At 36.9% G+C, this 25,020-nt stretch overlaps 1 protein-coding gene and 1 non-coding gene across 11 annotated transcripts in view; both read right to left on the bottom strand.

The window, feature by feature from the left end:
• EMCN (endomucin) overlaps positions 1-25,020 on the bottom strand; it is a 94,816-nt gene that overhangs the window by 22,830 nt on the left and 46,966 nt on the right. For 8 of the 10 annotated variants that reach the window (XM_023758408.1, XM_023758410.1, XM_023758407.1 and 5 more), the window contains exons 4-5: positions 18,704-18,814; positions 5,532-5,570 (exon numbers count right to left, since the gene is read on the bottom strand). In XM_023758408.1, the coding sequence (XP_023614176.1) occupies positions 5,532-5,570; positions 18,704-18,814 (150 nt within the window). The remainder of the gene's footprint in view (positions 1-5,531; positions 5,571-18,703; positions 18,815-25,020) is intronic. The other 2 variants (XM_023758409.1, XM_023758405.1) reach the window with 2 other exon arrangements.
• LOC111827087 lies at positions 9,742-9,904 on the bottom strand. The gene has a single exon (XR_002830572.1). It is a non-coding gene; the product is annotated as a U1 spliceosomal RNA (small nuclear RNA).

Genomic DNA, 25,020 nt, shown 5'->3' on the forward strand with positions numbered 1-25,020 from the left:
CATATATATATATATATGGCATTTGGATTGAGTTGAGTTATCTTACTTGTTAGTGGCATCATTCTCAGTGATCAATTACATTTTTTCTCAGCATTCTGAAAGGTTTAGAATGTTCTCACCCCTCCCTAAACATAGATACACCATGTTAACTCAGATTCACACTTTGGATAGTACGGCCTGAAACCACTGAGAAGCTTTTCAGTATGTCACTGTGCCATATGCTTTCTGAGAACGTGAATGCAAGTGATCCAAAATATGGACGTAAAAATATTAAAAGAGATTTTGTTTTCAAGCCCTGGATACTATGTGCCAAACATTATTCTACGTGTTTTACAAATATTAACTCATTTAATTATTGTATTGTTAATATTTACATTTTAGTGAAACATAGAGAGATAATTCGCTCAAGGTCACACAGCAAGTAAGTGGCAGAAGCAGGATTTGAGTGCAGGCTCTAGCGCCTGTGGAGTCAACCGCAGCTCAATGCTGCCTAAGCTGCTGCATTTCAGTAGGAATGAGTTATAAGTACAAGCCTCTTATTTTTGTTACATGAAATATAATCTATTTCAATTTAGGCCCCTGTCAAGAATGTATTCTTTCCTTCAAGATAAATTGAACACCTCTTTCCTTCAACAGGCCAAACCAGACCATGCAGGTGCATACAAGGAGACAGATATTCTTAATGTATTGAAATAAAACACACTGTAGAGCTTATTGGAGGAGCACACACCCATAATGATACCCACAGTTGAAAATATTGGTTCTTAAAATGAATGCTGAGCAGCTAATCAGTTGAGACTGAGTTTTTATGGCCTTTCAGTGTGGACAGGAGAGACACAAGAACAGTGCAGAACATGTCTTAGAGACTCAGCAGATCTCTGAACCAGAGGAGAAACCACTTAGCCATAGCCAGATTTATACAATTTCCTAAGTGGAAGTTTATGGCAGACGCTCCCTACCACATAAATATTGGTATAGTTCCCATTCCATCAGTGAGTTCTTATTCTCAACTAATCTTTCAAGCATCATAAAATTTCCAAGTTCAAAAACAACAACACACCTCTAGATATTGCTTTGGTTTTAGGTGTATTTTTAGCTTGAGTAGATCCTAACTGAATAATAGTGTCAATAATCTGTCATTCAACATTAGAATACTCAGGTAAATAATCATCTGCATAGAATGATTCGTGCTTCACATTATATGAATTCCTGGAAATCAGCAACCAATCCACTGGAATTGCACAGGGTACTGAGCACAGTGAATATGACAGGACGAATATGACAGGATGAACCATGGGGTTCATAGATATTAATTTTGATGGAAAATCAGAAGCCAGAACAGATATAAGTACCACCAAACCTGACCATTGGCTTTTGAAAAGAAGAACACTTCGTTCATAGCAGCACAATTCACCATAGCTAAGATTTGGAAACAGCCTAAGTGCCCATCAACAGATGAGTGGATTAAAAAACTGTGGCACATCTACACAATGGAATACTACGCTGTGATAAAAAAGAAGGAATTCTTACCATTTGCATCAGCATGGATGGAACTGGAGAGCATTATGCTAAGCAAAATAAGCCAGTCAGAAAAAGATAAATATCACATGATCTCACTCATTTGTGGAATATAATGAACAACATAATCTGATGAACAAAAATAGATCCAGAGACAGAAAATCATCGATCAGATCGTCAAACCTCAGAGGGAAGGTAGGGGAGGGTGGGGGTGAGGGGGAGAGATCAACCAAAGGACTTGTATGCATGCATTTAAGCCTAACCAATTGACAGAGACAACAGGGGAGTAAGGACATGAGTGTGGGGGGAGCAGTGGGGGGATAAGGACACATATGTAATACCTTAATCAATAAAGAAAAAAATTTAAAAAATTAATATCAACAATGCAGTAGGGCTTCTAAAATACAATGGAGGAAAGTGAAGAAAATAGGTACAATGAAACCCTGTCACTATAGGAATACTGCTGTAGGATTAGTTTTATGTGTTAACTTGACTTGGCCTTGGGATGACCAGATATTTGGTCAAGCATTATTCTGGGTGTGTCTGTGATTGTGTTTTTGGATGAGATTAACATTTGAATCAGTCATTGAGTAAAGCTGATTGCCTTCCAATGAAGGTTCTCATCTAATTGGTTGAATCCAATTCAAGAATAAGAAGGCTGACCCTCCCTTGAGTAAGAAGGAACTCTTCCTGCCTGACTCCCTTGAGCTGGGACTTCGGTCTTTCTCTGCCTTTGGACTCAAACTGAAATACTGGCTCTTCTTTATTTCAAACCTGTTGGCTTTCTGACTGGTACCATTGGGTCTCCTGGTTCTCAGGCCTTTGCATGTAGACTGAATGACACTGTCAACTTTCCTGGGTCTTCAGGCGTCCAGCTTGCTGACTGCAGATCTTGGGACTTCTCAGCCTCTATAATTAATCTATCTGTATCTATCTATCTATCTATCTATCTATCTATCTATCTATCTATCTTCTATCTATCTATCTATCTATCTATCTATATCTATCTATCTATCATCATCTATCTATCATATATCATCTATCTATCTATCTATCTATCTATCTATCTATCTATCTATCTATCTCTCACTCACCTATCTATCTATTATCTATCTATCTATCTATCTATCTATCTATCATCTATCTATCTATCTATCTATCTATCTATCTATCTATCTATCCTATTTACTCTGTTTCTCTGGAGAACCTCAACTAATATAGTTTTATTTTCCACAAAAATAAGGGCAAATGGCTTATTTCTTTCCTAATACACTGAAACATGTATGTCCATTTTTCTTCAGAGCTGAGGTCTTTTATCAAAGAAATAAAGAGGTTTATTTACAAGGACAAGTCTGTGGAAAAATGATAACGCTAAAGAAAAGTGAATTCCATCATTGCTTAAACTTGTAATAGCCACGTGAAGTCACTAAGTAATAAACAGCCTTTCATCACTTTATAGTGGGTCTTTCCATCTCCTTAGGAACTCTGAACTCACAGAAAATGAATAGGCAGAATAATCTGGCAGCTAGAAGGTCACTTTTTCATAAACCCTTTCCTCATCGTTCTTAAACTGCTTTTCCCATATTCAATGTATAATACAACCACAACTTAAAGAAAAAAATGTTTCCCTCAATCAATCTTAACATTAGGTCATCTGAAACTTGTCTATCATTTTATACCTACACAACTACTAGAATTTTAGAATTATTTATGATGCTGACCAGTCTTCCTTGGGAATACTTAATGGCAGCTTCCATATTACTGAATGCCTCAGTTAGTGCTTGTTGGCTGAACATACTATCCTGTATATTTAGCAGGGTATCATACTAAATTTGAAGTCTTATCAGGTCTGTTACAATGAGCAGTTTAAGTTGGACTTCCCTGCATGCTTTAGACATTGAGCAGGACTTCTCCATCCTTAGCATTGTTAACTATAGCTGTCTACTGCATACTATTGAATAAAATGAATGGATATGTCTTCAGACCTGTATCAATCATTTCCATATAACTACGACAACCTTTCTTTTATCTTTATTAGATAATATTAAACATAATATGTGTACAATATCTTATAATTCACACTTTCTGTAGAGTTGTCTTACTTATTTTGATTTCCAAAAAAAGATCCTATATAAAACAATCATCAGTTTCTTGATCCTTACTAATAGGTTTTGAAAGGGGTGGTAAAAACATCATTCTTCAAGAAAATTAAAGCTGGATGCATAATATGAAAAAAATCAAATATGATAAACATGTATGATCTAGTCAAACACATGCATATTAACTCATATTTATTTTTTTAAAAAAAGCAGTATTAACAATTCTGTGGGCTGATATTTGGTCAGAAGGCAATCCCACAACAATACCTCAGCTTCTACCTAAAAAAGAAATATTGTTTTTAAATGTCCCTGTCCTTGATCATATGGGTGAATATTTCACAAATTTGATATTTGAACATTTTTGATAATATATATATAATCAAACCTTTTAAATAAATAAACACAATTACAGCTGTTAACAGAGGTTTAAATGAATACCTTGTTAATAAATGCTATCATTATTATTTTTTAGTGAATCTTGATTTAGTCTTTAGCCACAACATATATCTGAAACTTGAGACTGACTTTTCTTGTGGCTTATGAAATTAGTGGCATTTCTTTCTAGTCCACTATTCAAATCCTTGGCTCATTTGATTGTCTGTTTTAGGAGAATTCGTTTCCATAACTCAAAATTAAAATATTCTAAATGGGCTATTCATTACATTTAAAAATCAATTATAGCTAAAGATGGCATTTTGTAAACAAAAGGAACTTTTCTAAACAAAAGAAAGGATGCTCAGTCCCTCCTTAAAAAGAGCTGAGGATTTCCGCAGCTTCCCAGTTCCCCCACTACAGCTCTTCTAGGAGAGCCAGTCTGTGGACCAGAGGGAAGGACTTCTCCAGACATGCACAGCATCACCAAATGCAAAGCCAAGCCGCGCTCTTTGCCTAGATGTACTGCTGTATGTTTGGTTTTGCTAGGCTGTTTCCAGTGCTCTTTCGAGTGCATTTCCAGACTATGTCAATGGAGACGAGAATGCAAACGTGGTGATGAGATGAGATACAGAGAACTAATAATATAAAAAGAAACTCTTCATTCATGAGATATATAGAAAATAAATAGTTAAAAGTTAAAAGCATAATCACTTCAGTTTTGAATTCCTTGAACATTAAAAGTAGAAGGTACATTATGATGATTATTTAGGCCCTTTGCTGTGAAAATGTTATTAGATTCACTTAAAATTTTCATGGCTTTACTTTTCTGATTTTTTAAAAAAGTTACATGATCTTCTATATTTATTTCACATATTTCTCATTTTATAAATACCAGAGGTGACCAGGATTGAGAACCTAAGAGACTTGTCATTTAGTAAAGTACCAGATAGGATGTGAGAAGATAAAAATCCACCAAATAATTTTTTATTTCAAAACAAGAGGAAGATTCAACGTTACCATCTTTCCCTACCCAGTTATCTTTCTCAGTTCCTGCTGTCCCATCATCTGAAATTCATTCCGTTTAAAACTAAGGATGGCAAAACATGAGCACTTCTTGGTGTGACAACATTTTAGGCTGTTAACTGTGGTTTATAACATCATCTCTTTGTATGCCAGGACCAGGCTTTGTTAGGAAATACAGAGAAGACAGCTCATAGACACACTATACTTCTGGGAGAGGGCATGCCAACCATAGAAACAGACCAGGAAAAGCAGGTTCTGGTCAGAGGACAATCCCACAGGCTTCATCCACATACCAGGGCTGGTTCCACTCACTAAAGCCACAGAATATTCCGGCACATTCTTGTGTGTTCCCCTGGCCTGCGTTTATTTTTAAACCTGCGCTCTAATAAACATCTGAGTTGCTATATAATGTTTTCCCTGGACTGTTTCACCCTGCCCTCAAACTGGTTGACCTACTTTGTCTTGTTTTGGGGATTTTACACACAAACATCCTCAGAGGATAAAACATTCACTTACCTGGCCTTTCTGTTGTATTGACTGAACTCTGATTTTCAGCTTTAAAGGAAAGAAAAGAAAAGAAAATCACTAACATGAAATGCTGAGTGTCAGATCTACTCATAATTATTTCAAGTGGTAAATGAATATAGAACTTAGCTCATCTGTGATTTGCTTTCCCTTAGATAATAAGATCATGAGGCTTCATGGTTAAAAGATACTTTAGAGCAGGAGTCAGTCAGCTTTGACTTAAAGGGCTACTTAGTAAATAGGTTAGGCTTTGTAGCCCATGTCTCTGTAGCAACGACCCCACTTTACAGCTGTAGTGTGAATGCGGCCACACATCATACCTGAAGTATAGGTGTGTCTGCGTAACAATGAAACCGTACTTAGAAAAACAGGTGAGGACTGGATTTGGCCTGCAGGCCGCAATTTGCTGAATCCTGCTTTAGAGAGTCTAGAACACCTATGACACGCGTGTCAGAGGTGACACGCAAACTCATTTTTTTGGTTGATTTTTCTTTGTTAAATGGCATTTAAATATATAAAATAAATATCAAAAATATACACCTTTGTTTTACTATGGTTGAAAATATCAAAAAATTTCTACATGTGACACAGCACCAGAGTTAAGTTAGGGCTTTTCAAAATGCTGACACGCCGAGCTCTAGAACATCACTGGTCTAGAACAATCTCACATCTTGAATACATTAAGGTAGCACAACTCGCGGTCCTTTGGCAGGTGCTTTCTGTGTGGGGCTGCCATGTGTCTGTGTCTAGTAGGATATGATTCTTGACCTGGGAAAGATTCAGGGAGGTTCAGGAAGATACCTTTGACATTTAGGGAATTCCTTTAAAGTAAATACAGTGCAGAGGAGCTCTCTACAGGTCAGATTACTTGAGGGAATAATAGAGTTCACTTCAGCAACTTTGAGTATATTCACCATAAACAATTCTTGCCATGTGAAAATATAGAAAATATTTTTGAAACAAATAGAAGCCCAATAATAAATGTTTAAAGTATCCATTTGCTTTCTTTGTACCTTTACTTGACTGATATTCTTAAATTACACTCCCCCCTCCTTGGTTCAATGCATAGTACTATTGCCCCCTCTCTCTCCCCGCCTTCCCCCCGCCCCCCATCGCACAAGACAAAAAGTAGTGGCCTTTTTTGATTCTCTTCTTTTTCTCACCACCATCAGCTCTAGCTTCAAGTTATATTTCAACTATCTCTCACCACTTAATTGGCTACTATTCATCTGGAACCCATACTTCTCCTTTTGACATCTGCAATAATGGCCACCTAGAAAAACCTTTTTAAACTTAAACTTGGCTGCTTCAATGGCTTCCTAGTCTTGCTACAGCTGGCAAGTCTTTACAGGAGTGGCCCCTGCCTTGCTCCTCATTTCATCTCCAACCAGTCAGCCCCTGTTTAGATCAAAGTCACTGGGCTCTTCCTGCCTCGGGCTTGTTGGCTTGTTCTCCTCTGTACCTCATGTTCTCTCAGGCTAACACTGGCTTCCTTCTACCTTTCACGACTCTGCTCAGATATCACCACTCAAAGAGGTCTCCTCCCACCACCTTATTGAAAGTTGCCTTCTTTTCCCTTCATACTAGTCCACCACTCTGCTTCATTTGCTCAACAGTACTTTCATTGCTACAGTAACATTTACTTTATTTAAAAAAAATTGTTGTCAGAATGTAAACTCCATGAGGACGGAGATTTCTATTTTTTAATTAAAGTCTACTTGATATGTAATATTATAATTTTCAGTGTGCAACAGTGATTTGGCATTTATATATATTACTATGTGATCACCATGATATGTCTAGTAACTATATGTCACCATACAGTCATTACAACATTATTGACTATATTCCTTACGCTGTGCATTGTATCCCATGATTTATTTGTTTTATAACTGAGAGTTTATAGCCCTTCACCTTTTTCACCCACTCCCCCACTTACCCTCCTCCAGGAACCATCACTTTGTTTTCTGTTTCTGTTTTGTTTTTTCATTAGATTCCCCATATAAGTTAAATCATAGTGAATGTGTCTTTCTCTGCCCTACTTATTTTACTTAGCATAATACCCTTTAGGTCCATCCAAGATTACGTTTTTCAATCAAGCCACAATTCCAGTGCCCACCACCAGGACATGGCAAAATAGATCTCCAGTAAAAAAACACACACACATATGGAATGAACAAGTGAGGAAATAATAATAATTAATAATAATAATAATAATGTTACTATTATTATTAACAGTTAAGGCTAATTATACTTACCTAAATTCAGTTTTAATGGAAAATTAATGCTTTATTTAAAATGGCTAGTTGGATAATCATAGCTACCATTTTTAAAGCAACTCTTATGATCAGTGCCATATATTATTTGTTGATGTCTACAAGAGAGATACTCATTTGGAAACCTGAAAACATCTTCTGAGAGAAGTAAAACTACTTTCTTAAGGGGGTACAATGGTTAAAAGCCAGGCCTGTTGGTTCTAGTGTCCATCTCCTTTTACTAAAACAGACAGCTTTTCTTCCACTAAACTACTCTGAAAGGAAAGCTTATGTAATTAAGTCCAACATTTGAAAACTAGTTAAAATACTTTTGAACATGGCATAATGCTGTTTGTGGAAGATGCAGATAAAATATTTATCAGCTGCTAGAGGGTTAGAATACAAAGACAATCAAAAACCCTTTGTTTCTCTGGCTATTAATATCAGGTCATAACCTTTCTTGCTGATAGACTGCATTAAGAATGAAAAATGTTTAAATTTGTATGAGAGAAAACCTTCTGACTAACCTTCAGTTGTGTATTTTTTTTTCAGCCTTCAAGAATGTATAATAATTTTAGAACTTGTTAAAACTTATATAAAATAAAAGTAACTATGTTTTAAGGTGTAGCAGAATTTAAAAAATACATCTACCAATTCAATCTTTGGATATATATTGAGTTCTAAGATGACCATATTTTTATATATGAATGAATATATTGTTATTCTGAGGACACAATTCTGCAAAACTTAAATATTTAATCAATATTGAAATAGTACTATTTTTCTGAAAGCAAGTAGAATTATTCTGAAGAAATACTGTGTTTTCATAGGCATACCACTTTCAAATTTGAAGTCAGTTCTATGATTATAAAAGCATAATAGAGGTGAATACTGTGAACATGGCTAAGTTATAGGGATTCACCAAAAGTGAAGATAACTATAATTATTCCTGTCTTTTATTTATACTTTTCAGAATACACATGTGTGTTGAGAAAGGGCCAAGATCTGATCTACAGAGGAAGTGAGTCAAGTTGAATAGCGAATGAGTGCAGTGCACCCTTTTGACCTATTCTCAAATTCAGGTGTTTAATAAAGATGAGCAGCTTAGGATGGTTGGCAAATTCAATCTGTTTGTTGAGTTTGATTTTCTAATATGATACTGAAGTCTTAAGAAATGCAAATGGACTTCTAAACTGCTAAACTTTAATCCTCATTAATACAAAGCTAAACTTTAACTCAAATAATTAGCTTTTAAAACAGAAAGCTTAAACAACAATACAACAAATAACTTTGCTGAATAGTCTTCTCTTACAAAGGATATTGTGTTTCCAGCTATACAGAGCTGTATATAGTTATACACAGAACATCATTAACAGGTCCAGGAGAAAAAATAAATAGTTATTCCCAAATATAATTCTTTACTGATAAAGAATTTAAAATAATTTGCTTAAAATAATTTGCTATAAACCATTCAAGTTTTCTTTATCATTCTCAAATACATGGCATGGATCAGGTCATTGTATGTGAGATTATTTCTCGTTTGGCTGAACCATGACTTGTAACTAAGATTTTGTTATCTTGAGGATTCCTTTTGCATGTGTCTACAAGAAATTATATAAACTAAGTAGCATATAAAAAACATTATGATACACTTCCCAAATAAGTGGCATAAATAAATCAAGTTGTTCACAAAAGAAATAATGGGTCTGGGAGATCAGATAAATTAATGTTTTCCAAAGGATGAGATGCATAGCACTGTATGAGAGATTTTATAAGCTGTACTGGAAAGTGGCATTAAATAACATTGAAACACTCAATGATAAAGTTATTCCACTTTTGCTTTCAGTTTATTTGATGATTTCAATGAGGAAGTTTTAAAATTTGTTTCATGCAAATATGTCATTTATACCTATCATGGGTTTACCTTGATTTTTTTGTTCTTTTTTTAGGAGAAAGTGAGCACACAATCCCCCACGACCACAAATGATACAGTTGATTTTCCCACATCTGGGGAAATGATAGGGGTCAGCACATCTGGAGTTCAGTGGATAAGCCTGGCCTTGGGAAACCACCTTCACAATCATGGGATCTCCCCTCCCAGGTAAGTATTTGATTTATTTTTTGTAACCAAGGACAAGCAAGCCTCAAACTCAGAGCCTTTGGCAAGCTGCAAAATCTAGCTAGAATTTAATTTTATTTTGCTTACATTATAGTGATTTGATAGCTCCTGCCTGTGCCAGTGAAACTGGTTTTGCATTTAAGATAACGGTTTCTTTTTCAAACAAATTTAAGAAAAGTTGCATCAATTTAAAGAAAGTACTAAATAAATAAATAATAGCGCAGATGGTGCACATATCTGGCAACTCTCATTAAGCGGTGGAAAATATTGAGGTAAAACCTTGTAGAGACCCTGGATGAATGTATAGAATTTGAATTAGAAGTTGGGAGCTGTATATAGTTATACTCAGAACAAGGGGAAGAACAAATATGGACCATACAAATGTGAGGGGAAGGAAACACACACACACACACACACACACACACAGTCAAGAATAAGTCAAGACTAAGTCTGGCATAGTGGGCAACAGGGAGAGCAGTAACCTTGTTAGAATCATACATAGGTTTATGGTCTGTCAGCCAGCAGCCACTCAGTCAACCTCTGGTGTTACAGTTATTGAATACCTACTTGTCAAGCATATGATACATCCAATTAAAAGCTAGTTGTTTTCTACTTCCTTTAGATACTTTATGTAAAATAGCTGCAATGAGAACAAGGGTAGTATAGTAAAGTTTATGGGGTTTGAGGCAAGAAAAAGAGGGTTTGAATTTCATCTTCTTAATTTAAACTTGGCCAAGTTATTTAATCTTCTGAACCTGCTTCTTTATTTGTGAAACTGGTGTCATCAATACCAACAATGCTGGGCTTTTGTTAATAATTAATAGGAGCTATAATTTATTGTGTTTACCTGCCATACACTATTTTTATCTCTTTTGTTCTTCACAAGAATCTGAGATGGGCATAACATCATTATAAAATATTTTATGGATGAGAAAACTGAGACACAGAGAAGTTAAATAAACAAATGGTTGTGCTATTATTTGACTCTAAGAAATCTTACTTCAGAATCATTATTTATAACCAATAAGCTAAGTTCCTCTTGACATGATTAGAATATACAATTTTTATTTTGAAAAGGGTATGTTGTCTTAAAAATTGCAGGATTGTGTAATTTTTTTAGACAACAGGCTATTCTCATGTTCATCCAGGAATATATCTAAAATGTCTACAATTATCTATGCTTTTTGTGTAGAAATCAACTCCATATTCAAATAAAAATTATGCAAAAGGAAACATATGAGGAACTACTTACTATATACAATGCAATTAACTCCTACTTAATAACCTACTGATTACTTATACGTGTTATTCATTTCTACTTAGCAACAGCCAGATTTTCCCCTTCAGATTTCAAGTCTGTAATAGTGTATATACTGTGATAGCAGAAGCTTTGGCTTGGAAAAATCCTTACAAGAATTTCTCTCTAAACACTTGCCTTAATATAGTCATGTATTGGCATTTTGTCCATCTTAATTTGCCTTCTATCTAAAATCTTATTCCACGTTTTTTCCTTGGCCAGTCTGAATTTACCAAAGGGAGATTCTCTTTGGAGAATAGTCTCTTCTTCCCTGTCAATCTCTTACAGTGTGCACCGTGCCTGCTTTCAAATCTGATTATTGAAACCTGAATGACTCATTTTCCAGCGAGTAAAGCATTTATTTTGCTTCCTTCCTTCCATCTTCCTTTCTCTTTTCTGTTCTTTCCTCAGAAATCATCAGTATGTGCACAAGAAAGGAAAAAAGAAGAGTCAGAGAGGATGCCATATGTTCAAGCCATTAGAAGAAATAAGGAACTCAGGAAGAGAAGATTTGTAGTTTCATGACAGAGTTTCACACCCAATCCTTCCACAGTTTAGATATCAGAAGGTGGGGACCCCTATGATTGACATTTCCATTGAATTAACCCTCAATGCTCAGCAAAGTAGCCCTGTATATAGACAATGACAAATGTATTGAAATCTACGTGCAGTAAGGATAAATTCAGGATCTGGTCTGGAGTGGGTTAAACAGTGACAACCCTTCCCTCCCTGGAAAGATATGTGCATCTGAAACTTGTAAATGTGACCTTATTAGAAAAAAAGAGTCTTTGCAGTAGTGATCTTTCTAGATTAGGTTGGGCCCTAAATCCAATGACACATCCTATATAATAAAAGCCTGATATGCTAAGTGTCAGACCGTTCGTTCGACTATTCAACCAGTCGCAATGATGCATACTGACCACTAGGGGGCAGACGCTTGACCGGTAGGTTAGCTTGCTGCTGTGGTCTGGGCTGGACACGCCCTGGAGCCCTCCCAAGGTCCCTCCCATGCCGGCTCCTATCAGCCCTGATCAGGATTGGGCAAGATGGCCCAAATCAGCCCCGATCAGGACTGGGTGAGATGGGCCAGACACGCCCTGGACGAATCCATGCACAGGGCTGGTTTCGGCCCGATCCCCACAGGCCAGGCTGAGGGACCCCACTGGTGTACAAATCTGTGCACCGGGCCTCTACTGTCTTTATAAGAAAAGACAAAGACAGAGGAGAAGTCCGTGTGAAGACAGAGGCAGAGATTAAAGCCATGTATTTACAAACTAAGGAATACAGAGGATTGCTGGCCACCCCCAGAAGCTACAAGGCATGGCACACAGATGCCCTCCAAAGGATCTTTAGGGAATAAATAAATTAATTAATTCAAAGGGCCACCACATCATTATAATGTCAGAGCACTGAATTAATGAGGATTTATATATCAAAAATTCTAGGATTCTAGGAATGTATATTCTATAGGCAGAATAAAAGAGTAAAATAAGAGAAATACACACAACTTTTTGTTAATTTATTTTGTTCATTAGATTCCACATATAAGTGAAATACTATAGTATGGTATTTGTTTTTCTCTGACTTTTAACAGTTCTTGTAATACTGGTTTGGTGGTAATTCACTCCTTTAGCTTTTTTTTAGCTTTTTCTTGTCTGGGTTTCTCAACAGAAACATTTCAGTCAAAAGAGATTGGCATGAGATATTCAAAGTGATGAAAAGCAAGGAGGGAGGGAGAGAGAGAGAGAGAGAGAGAGAGAGAGAGAGAGAGAGCTTTAAAAGAATGAGAAAAATTAGAATTGTTTTCAGGACAAACTTCATTTTGACCTACATTCTGTCTTTCTGGGGAGTAAAGCAGCAAACCTCACTAACTCTTCTTTACTCCAAATCAAACCTGCACCTGAGATAAGGTACCCACAGTGCCTTTATTTGATAGTCACTATTCAAGGACTCATTGCCCATATGTTTAAGAGGAAAATTAGTTTTCATCTGTTCAAATCTCCCCACCAATAGACTGTTTTGTTCTCTCTCTGCCTCTCTGTGCTGGCTCCACTATTTCTGAACGTTTGTGTATGTGAGGGGTGGAAATGGAAAGGGTGCTAACTAGGAATCTGGGCAAGCTCCTGGTGTCATAATGCACAAATGGAAGTGTGTATAAACTCACTATTATCCAGTGGAGTCCATGCTAAGTAGGAAGCACCTTTAGGAATGTGAACAATCTGGGGAGGAATGATTTTTTATAACAAAATTTCCAAAGGACTTAGTACAGAACTGGTTACTCAAATGACAAATGCAAAGGGCAGCAGTAAATACCCTTATTTCATTATCTTGCTTTCCATGGTGTTTCATTTTTCAAGAAATGGCTTTGTGGGTGTATTTTTTTAGACTACTTGGTCACTTCTAACTGTGTTTAGAAGCCAAATGAATACAGTAGTCCCTAGAACTGAGATGCAGAGGGCATTGTACTGCATGAATCAAAGTAAATTTAGCAGTTTTAAGTGACTCATGGGGTTGGCCACTCACTTCTGTATAAGTGCTAATTTGAATAAACTATGGACCTGAATGACAGTGTCCTCATCAGTCACTGAATGTATTAGTGCAACATGAGAAGTAATTGAGTGTAATCCTCAAATGTTACACATTTTGCAGCAGATGCATGTTAATTTTTATTTTTGTATTTGGGGCAATCATATTATGAGATGAGGTTTATGAGGTTTTGGTTTGGTAAAGGCACTTTTCATACATATATTGCCTACAAGATAGGTTCTACTTATAAGAAGCCAAATATTAACCTAAAAAAATGTTCTTCATGTGAAGTAGAAATGACCCTGCTCTTCAAATCCTTCTTTGTGGTTACTGTCTCATGAAATAAAATTATTAGTTCACAATTATTGTGTGAAATTAGCGTCTTAATAGATAACCTTCTTTCTGTTGTGCTTAAGATGATTATAATAAAAAGGGGGAAGGGGAAACCAGATGTTCCTGATGTGTTTCAAGACAAGAGTGGGCCTTGGATATGCACAGTTTCCACTTGCCATCTCCTTCCACCTAAGACAGTTGTTGGCAAACCACGGCTCGAGAGCCACATGCGGCTCTTTGGCCCCTTGAGTGTGGCTCTTCCACAAAATACCACGTGCCGGCACACACGTACAGTGTGATTGAAAATTTGTGGCCCATGTGCAGAAGTCGGTTTTCAGCCTGGGCGAGTGTATTTTGAAGAAGTGGCATTAGAAGAAGTGGGGGTGTTGGTCCACGCGGTGCAGGCAGGCCACGGGATACAGCATGGGGGAGGCGCGCACCATTCATGCAGGAGTTGAGTGAGCCAATCAGTCAGCAGCAGTGGTTAGTGCTAGTCGAGTCCGCAAATCACGCAGGTGACAAAAGTAAATACTCAAAGCATAAAGTTACCTGTATTTTTCCAACCAGCTGCAAATCCTACAGGTATTTTTGTCATCAATTTAAGAATTGAAATTCTTTTGTGTTGGTGGCTTTATTATTATAAAACTAGAGGCCCGGTGCACAAAAATTTGTGCACTCGGGAGGCGGTCCCTCAGCTCGGCCTGTACCCTCTCGCAGTCCGGGACCCTCAGGGGATGACTACCTGATGGCTTAGGCCTGCTCCCAGGGGCATTGGGCCTAAGCTGGCAATCAGACATCCCTCTGGCAGCCCAGCTGCCCTCAGGGGATGTCCACTTGCCAGCGGGGAGCAGGCCTAAGCTGCAGTCGGACATCCTTCACGCTGCTGAGGAGGCAGGAGAGGCTCCCACCACCACTGCTGTACTGGCAGCCGTTAGCCTGGCTTGTGGCTGAGCAGAGCTCCCCCATGTGGGAGCGCACTGACCACCAGAGGGCAGCTCCTGCATTGAGCGTCTGCCCCCTGGTGGTCAGTGTGTGTCATAGTGACCAGTCATTCCCAGTCTTTCTGCTGTTAGGGTCAGTTTGCATATTACCCTTTTACTAAATAGGATAGACGCCTGGTGCAGGGGTGGGGGCCGGGTGGTTTGCCCTGAAGGCTGTCCGGATCAGGGTGGGGGTCCCGCTGGGGTGCCTGGCCAGCCTGGGTGAGGGGCTGATGGCTGTTTGCAGCTGGTCACACCCCCTTCAGGGTGAGGGTCCCTACTGGGGTGCCTGGCCAGCCTGGATGAGGGGCTGATGGCTGTTTTCAGGCTGGCCACACCCGTTTTAGGGTGGGGGTCCTCACTGGGGTGCCTGGCCAGTCTGGGTGAGGGACTGAGGGCCATTTTCAGGCTGGCTGGCGACTGAAGCTCCCAGCCTCTTTTTTTTTTCTTTTCTTTTTTATTCTGGGATTTATTTACCTTCTATAATTGAAACTTTGTTGCCGTCACTGGAGCTGACAGCCGGGCTCCTGCTCGCTCCAGCTCTGAGGCCACGGCCTGCTGAAAGCAGGTATCTGAAGTTTGTTTAGCTTCTATAATTGAAACTATAATTAGAATCCTCCATCACTGGAGCAAGCAAGCCTCCTGCTCGCTTCAGCTGCGTGGCTGCTGGCCGCCATCTTTGTTGGCAGTTAATTTGCATATCTCGCTGGTTAGCCAATGGGAGGTGTAACGAAGGTATGGTCAATTGCCATGTTTGTCTATTATTAGATAGGATGAAACATTTTTTTAGGTGCCCTGTTTGAGATGGCTACAAAGAAGAAGCAAAGAAAAACGGAAGATGAAAACCGTGAATTTAAAGTTGAATTTAAAGTTGAATGTACCTACCTATATAGCTCAAGTTTAAAAAATTTGGCTCTCAAAAGAAATGTCAATCGTTATACTGTTGATATCTGGCTCTGTTGACTAATGAGTTTGCCGACCACTGACCTAAGACATCTCCCAAGAAAAGACTTAGAAACTGCTTCTTGTTAAAGACTATGGACATGTACAAATATATATACATTATTTAAAATGAATGGCATCTGGTAATGCTGTTAGGGCAGATTACTAGCTTTTCTAGTCAGGATATTTTCAATAAAAGTACCGATTCCTTCATATCATGGAGGACAGGGTATGAGAAGTGCTCGTTATGAAGATATTTGTAGACTAGAACTGGAAATCTGTCAGAAATCAGGGGAGTGCTAGGTCCTGCTACTCTCTCTGTCTGTCATGAACAACTTAATCTTGCTCATGAGGTTTCTCCATCTCCCCATGTACTATCTCCATTCTGCTCTATCAACCCTACTTATTCATAATATTTTTTATTATATCATAGGGATGCCTAGAAATCACCATGGCTGCCTCCACTCACTCTACTAAAACCTTGCTGCTTTAGTTCCCACAGATAATCACATTTTTGTTTGTTCATTTCTTTGGGTTTTCTAGTTCACATGACACAGAAAGGAATTTTGATTGGACTAAGTCAACATTTTCTTCTCTTTAGCTTTTAAACAAAGCTTTATAAAGAAATTTAAAACTAAATTAACTAATTTTAAGCATGCAACTCAATACTTTTTAGTAAATTTATAAAGTTGTGCAACTATCACTATAATCTAGTTTTAGAACATTTTCGTTAACACAAGAACCTCACTTGAGACTTTTTAGCAGTCAATCCCCAGTCCCACCTTCAGCTTTAGGCAACCACTTGTCTGCTCTTCTCCCCTATAAAAACATTCATTCTGGATATTTTATATAAATGGAACTACACGATATATAATGCTTTTGGAAAGGGTTCTATCACTGAGTCTAATGTTTTTGAGGTTCATTGTGTTATAACATGTATTAGTATTTTGCTTTTCTAAATTGCTGAATATTATTCCCATTATATGGATATCCCATGTTTTAGAATATTCCAAATCCACTCCAAATGGAAAATCCAATAGAATAGTCCATTTAATCAGTCAATGGATATTTGGATTATTTCCATTGTGACTATTATGAATAATGCTACTATTAATATTCATTACCTCAATAACATTCCATCTTGATTACTATAGCTTTAGAGTAAGTTTTGTAATTGGCTTGTATAAGACTTCCAACTTCGTGGTTTTTTTTTTTGGAAAAGTATTTTGTTTATTCTAGGTCTTTTTCATTTCTATATATATTTTAGAATCAGCATATCAATTTATAAAAAAGCATACAACAAAACAAAAACAAACCCCTGCCCCTATATTTGCAGTGATTTTCACAGAGATTTTATTGAATATGTTAATTATAAAATTGGGGAGAACTGCTATCTTAAAATATTGAGTCTTCTAATGTATGATTATGTAACGTCTCTCTATTTAATTAGATCACAGAAATGTTTTATAGTTCAGTGTACAAATCTTTCACTTATATTGTTAAATTTATTCCTATATATCTTCATTGTTTCTCATGCAATTGTAAATGACCTTATTTCCTTAATTTTATTTTTGAGTCATCATTGCTAATATATATCTTATATCCTGTGATATAAAATATTTTTTACTAATTTGTGTAATTTTTGTGGACCCTATGGATTTTCTACATAGATAATGATGTAGTTTGCTAAAAAAACTGTTTTGTTTTCTTATTTCAAATCTGGATGAATGGATCTATCTGTCTGTCTATCTATCTATCTATCTATCTATCTACTACCTTATTGTACTATCTAGAATCTTTGGTTATAATTTTGAACAGAAGTGAAGAGAATAGACATCTTTGTTATGTCCCAGATCTTAAGAGAAAGACATTGTTTTTCACTATTACGTATATTGTTTGCTGTATGTTTTTCATTTATGTCCTTTATCATTTTGAAAAAGTATCATTTAATTATTAGTGTGTGTAATTTTGTCAAATATTTTTCTGTATCTAATTTTAATATGCTAAACCAATCTTGCATTCCTGGATAAATCCTACTTGTTGATAAATCCTACTTGTTCATATTTTTATCTTTTTTATATGTTATTAAATTTGGTTTGTTAATATTTTAGTAGGATATTTGTATCTATATTTATGAGGGATTTGGTCTGTAGTTTACTTGGCTTGCTTTTTCTTTTATTCTTTTCTAGCTTTGGTATTAGGATAACACTCGCCTCAGATAATTACTTATGTGCTGTTCCCTCTTCTACTTCTTGAAAGAAATTGAAAGTACAGAATTAGCAAGTGAAGCCTCCCTGTATTGAGCTTTCTTCATGGAACCATTTTAAATTTCTAATGCAATATTTATCATTGTTTTAGGTCATTTCAGACTTCCTATCTAGTCAGTTTCAGAAATTTGTTTTCTAAGAATTTTCCTATTTTATCAAACTGTCTAATTTGTTGGCCAGGCTCACATTTTTGTGCCAGATGATATCACAGGTGACTGCCCACCACTGAATTGATCTTCGTTGGCATCCGACCATTTGTGGCTATGGGGAGCTAGAGTGTCACTATACAAAGCAAAGTTGCCAAATGATTCTCTTATTTGGTAGAGACTATGAGGAAATATGGGTGGAGCATGGTTCTTTGGTAGCAGAGGTCTAGAAAACATTCCAAATCTAACTCTGTTTAACACACTAGGTTAACATTTCAGCACACATGCTTATACTTACTCTTGTTTTGGGAACTTTGTAATGTTGAAACATCATTTGGAAGTGGAAGATCTGTCACTGTTGCACTTTTGGTGGTCAACTCTTTCTTTGTCACACTGTTGGTTGTGGCTTCTAATCATGTAAAAAGAATCAACAGCCATCAGAGGTATAACCAATCACCAGATAGTATCTTTAATATTCATATTAACACCCAGTTACAACCCAAAGATTAGTTACTAAATCTGATCGAGATTCAGAAATTCAGCATTTAATTACATTAAAGAAACTAAGAGGCACTTTAGACTCTCCTATATGTTTCCAATTGGTTGTCTCATTTAATTATAACAGTAATCCTATGATTTAATAATTATGATAATAATTTTATATATAAGACTCAGAAAAGTTAAATAATTTTCCCACAGTCACATAAGTCAGGGCAGGAGAGAGCCAGCATCTGAATCCAAGTTTTCCTGATGCAAAGGTTAATCACTCAGCTACCCACTTCCAGTAAGGAAGTGGTAATAGTTGAAGATGCTCCCATGGTTCCCATGCTGTCTGGGAAACAATTTTCAGGTAGGTGAAGTAGCCAAGAGGAGAGGGATAACAGGAAATAAAATAGAACAAAATTTTAATTATACTTTATTTTTTAACAAGAAAATTAATAGCAAAGATAAGCCGAGTTTCCAAAAATGATATTGAAATAAATTTACTTGAAACAACCTATATTTGCATAAATATTATAAAAACAAAATGATTGATGCCCTTCAGTCTTTTCAGAGTCTAGTATGGGAACATTGGGTTAGTAAAGAAAAGGCTGGCAAGCTGGTTAGTGCATACTTAATGTTAGCTAGATAGGATGTTGGCCAGAGATGGGGAGAAAGCAATATAATAGATTTCTATAACAAAGTGGGCTGAAACCTAGAATTGCTGGTACCTTCCAGAAGTGTCAGTCAGTTTCCATTCTATAGCAAGAGGTGTCTATCATGTAATGCCAATTCTTAATGCAGTTGAGAGATTTATGCTAGAGAAATTAATAGTTTTCAAGATGATCTCATAGACAGTGGGTAAATATGTCTTCAGACAAAAATCATTCAGGAATTGGCATGCAAACAAATTGAAATAAATTTAAACATAAGCTGCAGCATTCACAGTGCATGTGAGAAAGAATAAGTGGAAATGGGCCTAAACTTCAGAAGCATCTGAAATATTTGAGGGAGTAAAGAAAGGTCTTATTGTAGCAAGAAGGCAGAAACTGATGTCTGTGACAGCATGGAAGTGGGAAGGTCACCCAAGGTGCAGAAACTCAATACTTGAGGTTGGAGGTACATGTGGGGGTAAAATTTGGCTTCTCACTACAATTCCAAAAAAACAAAATGCTCGCAAAATATCAGAACAGGAGATTCTCTTCAGCAATCTTTGGAGAAGAATTCTTCTGTTGAGGTAAAAATTAGAAAACATGAAAAGCTATCCTGAGGGCCTAATGAATTTCATAGTATAAAGCAGACTCAACAATCTTGGTGACGGAAAGAGAATATACAGATAAGAAAGATGTGGGGAGTGGCCAGATTAGAAAAATACAAACAAAAGAGTAGAGTAATGGAATAGCTGCAATGCAACACCTTCGATTTTGCTTAGAGAGCTACTTTATTAACGTGGAATATATTTCACAAATGAGAGTAGAACTAGAGTTTACACTCAATTCAGTGCAGGTTGTCAGTTGCTCCAAGTAGGCAATGGAAGGGATCTTGAATGATTTGAAGGCAATAGGAATATTTTTAAATATCCATGGTGGACTTAAAATGAATAGAATAAAAGATACATGACTGATGCTGCCAGAGTTGTAAATTCTCAAATTTTACTAGAAAAAAAAAACTGAATGACTGAAATTTATTAATATATGAGAATGATTGTCTTATATTAATATTTTGTTGGAAAAAATTGTCCTAATTGCATTTTGGGTTCACATATAGTAGATTCTGAACTCCTGCCCAAAAGTGACTGCCTCCTCAGATTAAAAAGAAAACCAATCTTAAAGCTGTTCTCTAAACTTATATGGTTTGCTCTTTTTCAGTTTCTTTTTCAGTTTTCTGTCTGGCCATTTCCCCTCAAGTACCCCTATATACCTGCATTGATCTACAGGTTCAAATAGCATTATAAGTCTAGGTAGTAATATATGTATTAGGTTTGATGAACCTTATTTTAGTTGAGAAATATTAATTTATATTGCAATATTGAGAAAATATTGGCCTTAATTTTAGGGTCTGTGTTTTTTAAATTCATGATTTTTTAATTCTTAGAGCTTTGTTTTAGGTGAAATGCATGAAAGATAAAATATAAGTAATTTTTAATCCATATTTGAATTGGAATAAGGAAAATTTACAACAGGGGATACTTTGAGAGATACACACCAATACTAGGGTGTAAATGCAGAGAAAAGACCTTGAATCCAACCATATCCTTAAGTGGCTTGACTGAGCAGAGAAATAGAGGCTGTTTTATATTGTCTTGAAAATATTAATATGGAATTCATCTTGTATATTTTGGGAGATTAAATTTTGGGGAGTAAGCAATAAGTGTAAACATTAATTATATTAGAAATTTAAGGTGTGATAATACTAGTATGTATGTTATTTGGTTATATTTTCTCTTATCTAGTGGTCCTATTTACCTGCAAAGTTTTACATGACAGTGATTAATTAGCAATGATGCTTATGGGGACTTTAAAAGCTTCTGGAACATTTGAGTTGCCCTTTTGAAAACTGTGGTTTACAATTACACAACGGTATATGCTCAGGTCAGGTGGTGGGTGAAAAGGGTTGCTTTGCTTGTTTCCTGCTCATATAGTATACATTATAAAAACTATAAATAGAATTTAAATAAACATAATATCTTATTTCAGTAATTTTTAACTGTACTGCTGTAGACCTAAGGGTTCAGTGGGGAAGCCTCATGGACCCCCTATCTTTAGTGATAAGAGAGAGGAATGGGTAGAGGTCCACGCTGCCCATATACATACACCACACACAACATTGTTTCAAATTGAGAAACTCAACTTCCACTGTTTGATATATTGGCATTTTTTATGTACCAATAAGACTTTCTGTAAATATGTTTCTGCCAGTTAAAAAAAAAGTTAGACAACAGTAGCCTTATTCAATAGTGAGACTCCAAAATGGTAACCTTGCCTATCCACACTGAAAGCAAGATGAAGAACATCAGAGTAGACAGAAACAACAAGATCTATTGTTGCTGTGAAGTTTATCTGCACATAATGTTCTTACACTATCCTCAAGGACATGACTTTTCACCTGGACTTATGTAGTCTTTTGTAAACACAACTCAAGTTGTTCTTGGTGTTATGTGTGTTCAGTTGCTCTCAGTTAAAGGAGTAATTAAAAGAAATAACCACTCACAGCAGGCTGGCAATCTCACCAGTGGGATAGCTTGAAAGTAGGGAAAAAAACAAGAACATGTACCAAAAACAGAAAAAACACCCATATCCACACATAAAACAATTACAAAATTTGGTGACCACATTATGGAGGGAGAAAAAAAATGCTCTGTGAGCCTTATTAATACCTGAAGGTGTCACTACTTAATAGCCAAGTGATGAATTGAAGTTAAAATACTATAAATTCATTAAGAAAGAGTTGATAATGAATTTGTTAAATAGAAAAATTTGAAGTTAAAAGAGCAATTTTGAAATTCAAAATTATTATTATAAAATTTGTGTTTTTTAAAAAATTAAGTCATTTAGCCTTTCTGAAACTCAGTTATCTTTAAATAATAATATTTTAAGTGAAATTGTTAAAACAATCTAAAAATGATAATACATTTCTCAAGATGAGAAACAAATGCACTATTTAAAAATAGTACCTTAAAAAAGTGCAAAGCACTTGCGAGTCAATGCTTACTATGTTCTGCTTTATGAGACAATACTAATAGATATCCATACTATTCTTTAGAATAATCTCTATACTATTTATTTTTAAAATTTAATTTTAAAATTAGATGCTTGAAGGGGGAAACCTCTGATAGGTAGTAAATACACAGAATAAAAATAATTTTTAAAACATAGTGGGGGATGAATTAATAAATATGTAGATATGAAACAATATAATCCTAAATAACCAATGTGTCAAGGATTAAATTACAAGGGATTTTAGAATATACTTTGAGATGAATGAACATGAAAACATAATATATGAAAGTTAATGGGATGTAGCAAAAATCTGAGAAGGAAATATATTGGTATAAACACCTATATTTAAAAAGAAATATGATCTTAAATCAATAACCTAACCTAACCTGTGAAATTAAGAATTTAGAAACAGACATGCAAACTAAACTAAAAAAACACGTACTAAAGATTAGAGAGGAAAGAACTAGAAAAATCAATAAAATAAAAAGTTGGTTTTTTTAAAAATCAACAAAATTGATAAACCTGGTTAGCCTGACCAAAAAGAGGACTCACATTACTAAAATAATGAATGAAATAGAGGACATTACTACCATATTAATAGAAATAAGAAGGGTTATAAGGCAATGCTATGAACCATTGTGTGCCAACAAATTAGATAACCTAGAGGAAATGGACAACTTCTTAGTAAATCACCAATTAGCAATCTGAGTCAAGAAAAAATCTGAATAGACTTATAACAACCTCTATAAATAGGCTAAGATACTAATTCAAAATTTTCCACAAAGAAAAGCCTGGGCCAGACAGCTTTATGGTAAGTTCTGACATATGTTTAAAGAATAATTCTTTATAAACTCTTCCAAAAATTGGTAGAGAAGGGAATACTTCCTAATTCATTTACTGAGGTTAGAACTAACTTCATCCCAAAAACATCACAAGAAAACTATTAACCTGTATCTTATAAGTGTAGACATAAAAATTCTTTGCAAAGTAATACAAATCATATCTAGCAACATACAAAAAGCATAATATGTAATAACCAAGTGGGATTTAACCAGAAATGTAAGGTTGTTGAGCATACAGAAATCAATGTCATATGACATCTTAGTAAAATGAGAGATAAAAACCATATAATAATCTCAATATAGTAAGAAAATGCACATGATAAAATGCAACACCCTTGCATGATAAAAACACTCAACACCTGTACTAATAAAAGGATAATATGCTAATTAGACTGAGAGACCTTCCGGATGCCCTTCCAGACAAAGCCATGCTGGTGGGGCCGAGGCAGAGGGGGTTAGGGGTGATCAGGTCAGAAGGGGAGGGAAGTTGGGGGTGATCAGGCTGGTGGGGGGCACTTGGGGGTGAACAGGCTGGCAGTGAGGGACAGTTGGGGGCAAGCAGGCCAGCAGGGGGGGACAGTTGGGGGTGAGAAGGCCGGCCTGGGAGGACAGTTAGGGGCCATGAGGCCAGCTGGGGAGGAAAATTGGGGGCCATGAGGCTGGCCGTGAAGGGCAGTTGGGGGCCATGAGGCCGGCAGGGGAGGACAGTTGGGGGTCATGAGGTCAGCAGGGGAGGGCAGTTGGGGAGAACAGGTCAGCAGTGGGGGGCAGTTGGGGATGAGCAGGCCGGCAGTGGGGGGGAAGTTGGTGAGCAGGCTGATGGGGGGGGCAGTTGGGGTGAGCAGGCCAGTGGGGGAGGCAGTTGGGGGCGAGCAGGCTGGCAGGCAGAGTGGTTAGGGGTGATCATGCAGGCAGGTAGGTGAGCGGTTAGGAGCCAGAGGTCCCGGATTGCGAGAGGGATGTCCGACTGCCGGTGGGATCAGGCCTAAACCGGCAGTCGGACATCCCCTGAGGGATCCTAGATTAGAGAGGGTGCAGGTTGGGCTGAGGGACCCCCCCCCCCCTCCCCGTGCACGAATTTCATGCACCGGGCCACTAGTATATAATAAAAGGCTGATATGCAAATAAACTGAATGGCGGAACAACCAGTTACTATGACGTGCACTGACCACCAGGGGGCAGATACTCAATGCAGGAGCTGCCCCCTGGTGATCAGTGCACTCCCACAGGGGGAGCGCCACTCAGCCAGAAGCCGGGCTCACTGCTGGCGAGCACAGCAGCAGTGGCTGGAGCCTCTCCTGCCTCCACGGCAGCGCTAAGGATGTCTGACTGACGGCTTAAGCCTTAAGCCGTCAGTCAGACATCCCCCGAGTGCACAACATGCATCAGGCCTCTAGTAGTAAAATATTTCTGATTTTTTTTATCAGAAATGAATTTGAAATCTTAAAAGTATAGTAAATTTGATAAAAGGAAGAACCTTTTTTATGTTGGCCAAACGTTTCTCATTCACGTTTTCCTCATTTTTGAAATTTCAAACAAGCCGGCCAAATATGCCCGGTTCCAAAGAAGCTGTT

This window comes from Myotis lucifugus, unplaced genomic scaffold (assembly GCF_000147115.1).
Source record: "Myotis lucifugus unplaced genomic scaffold, Myoluc2.0 scaffold_129, whole genome shotgun sequence".
Lineage (NCBI taxonomy): Eukaryota > Metazoa > Chordata > Mammalia > Chiroptera > Vespertilionidae > Myotis > Myotis lucifugus.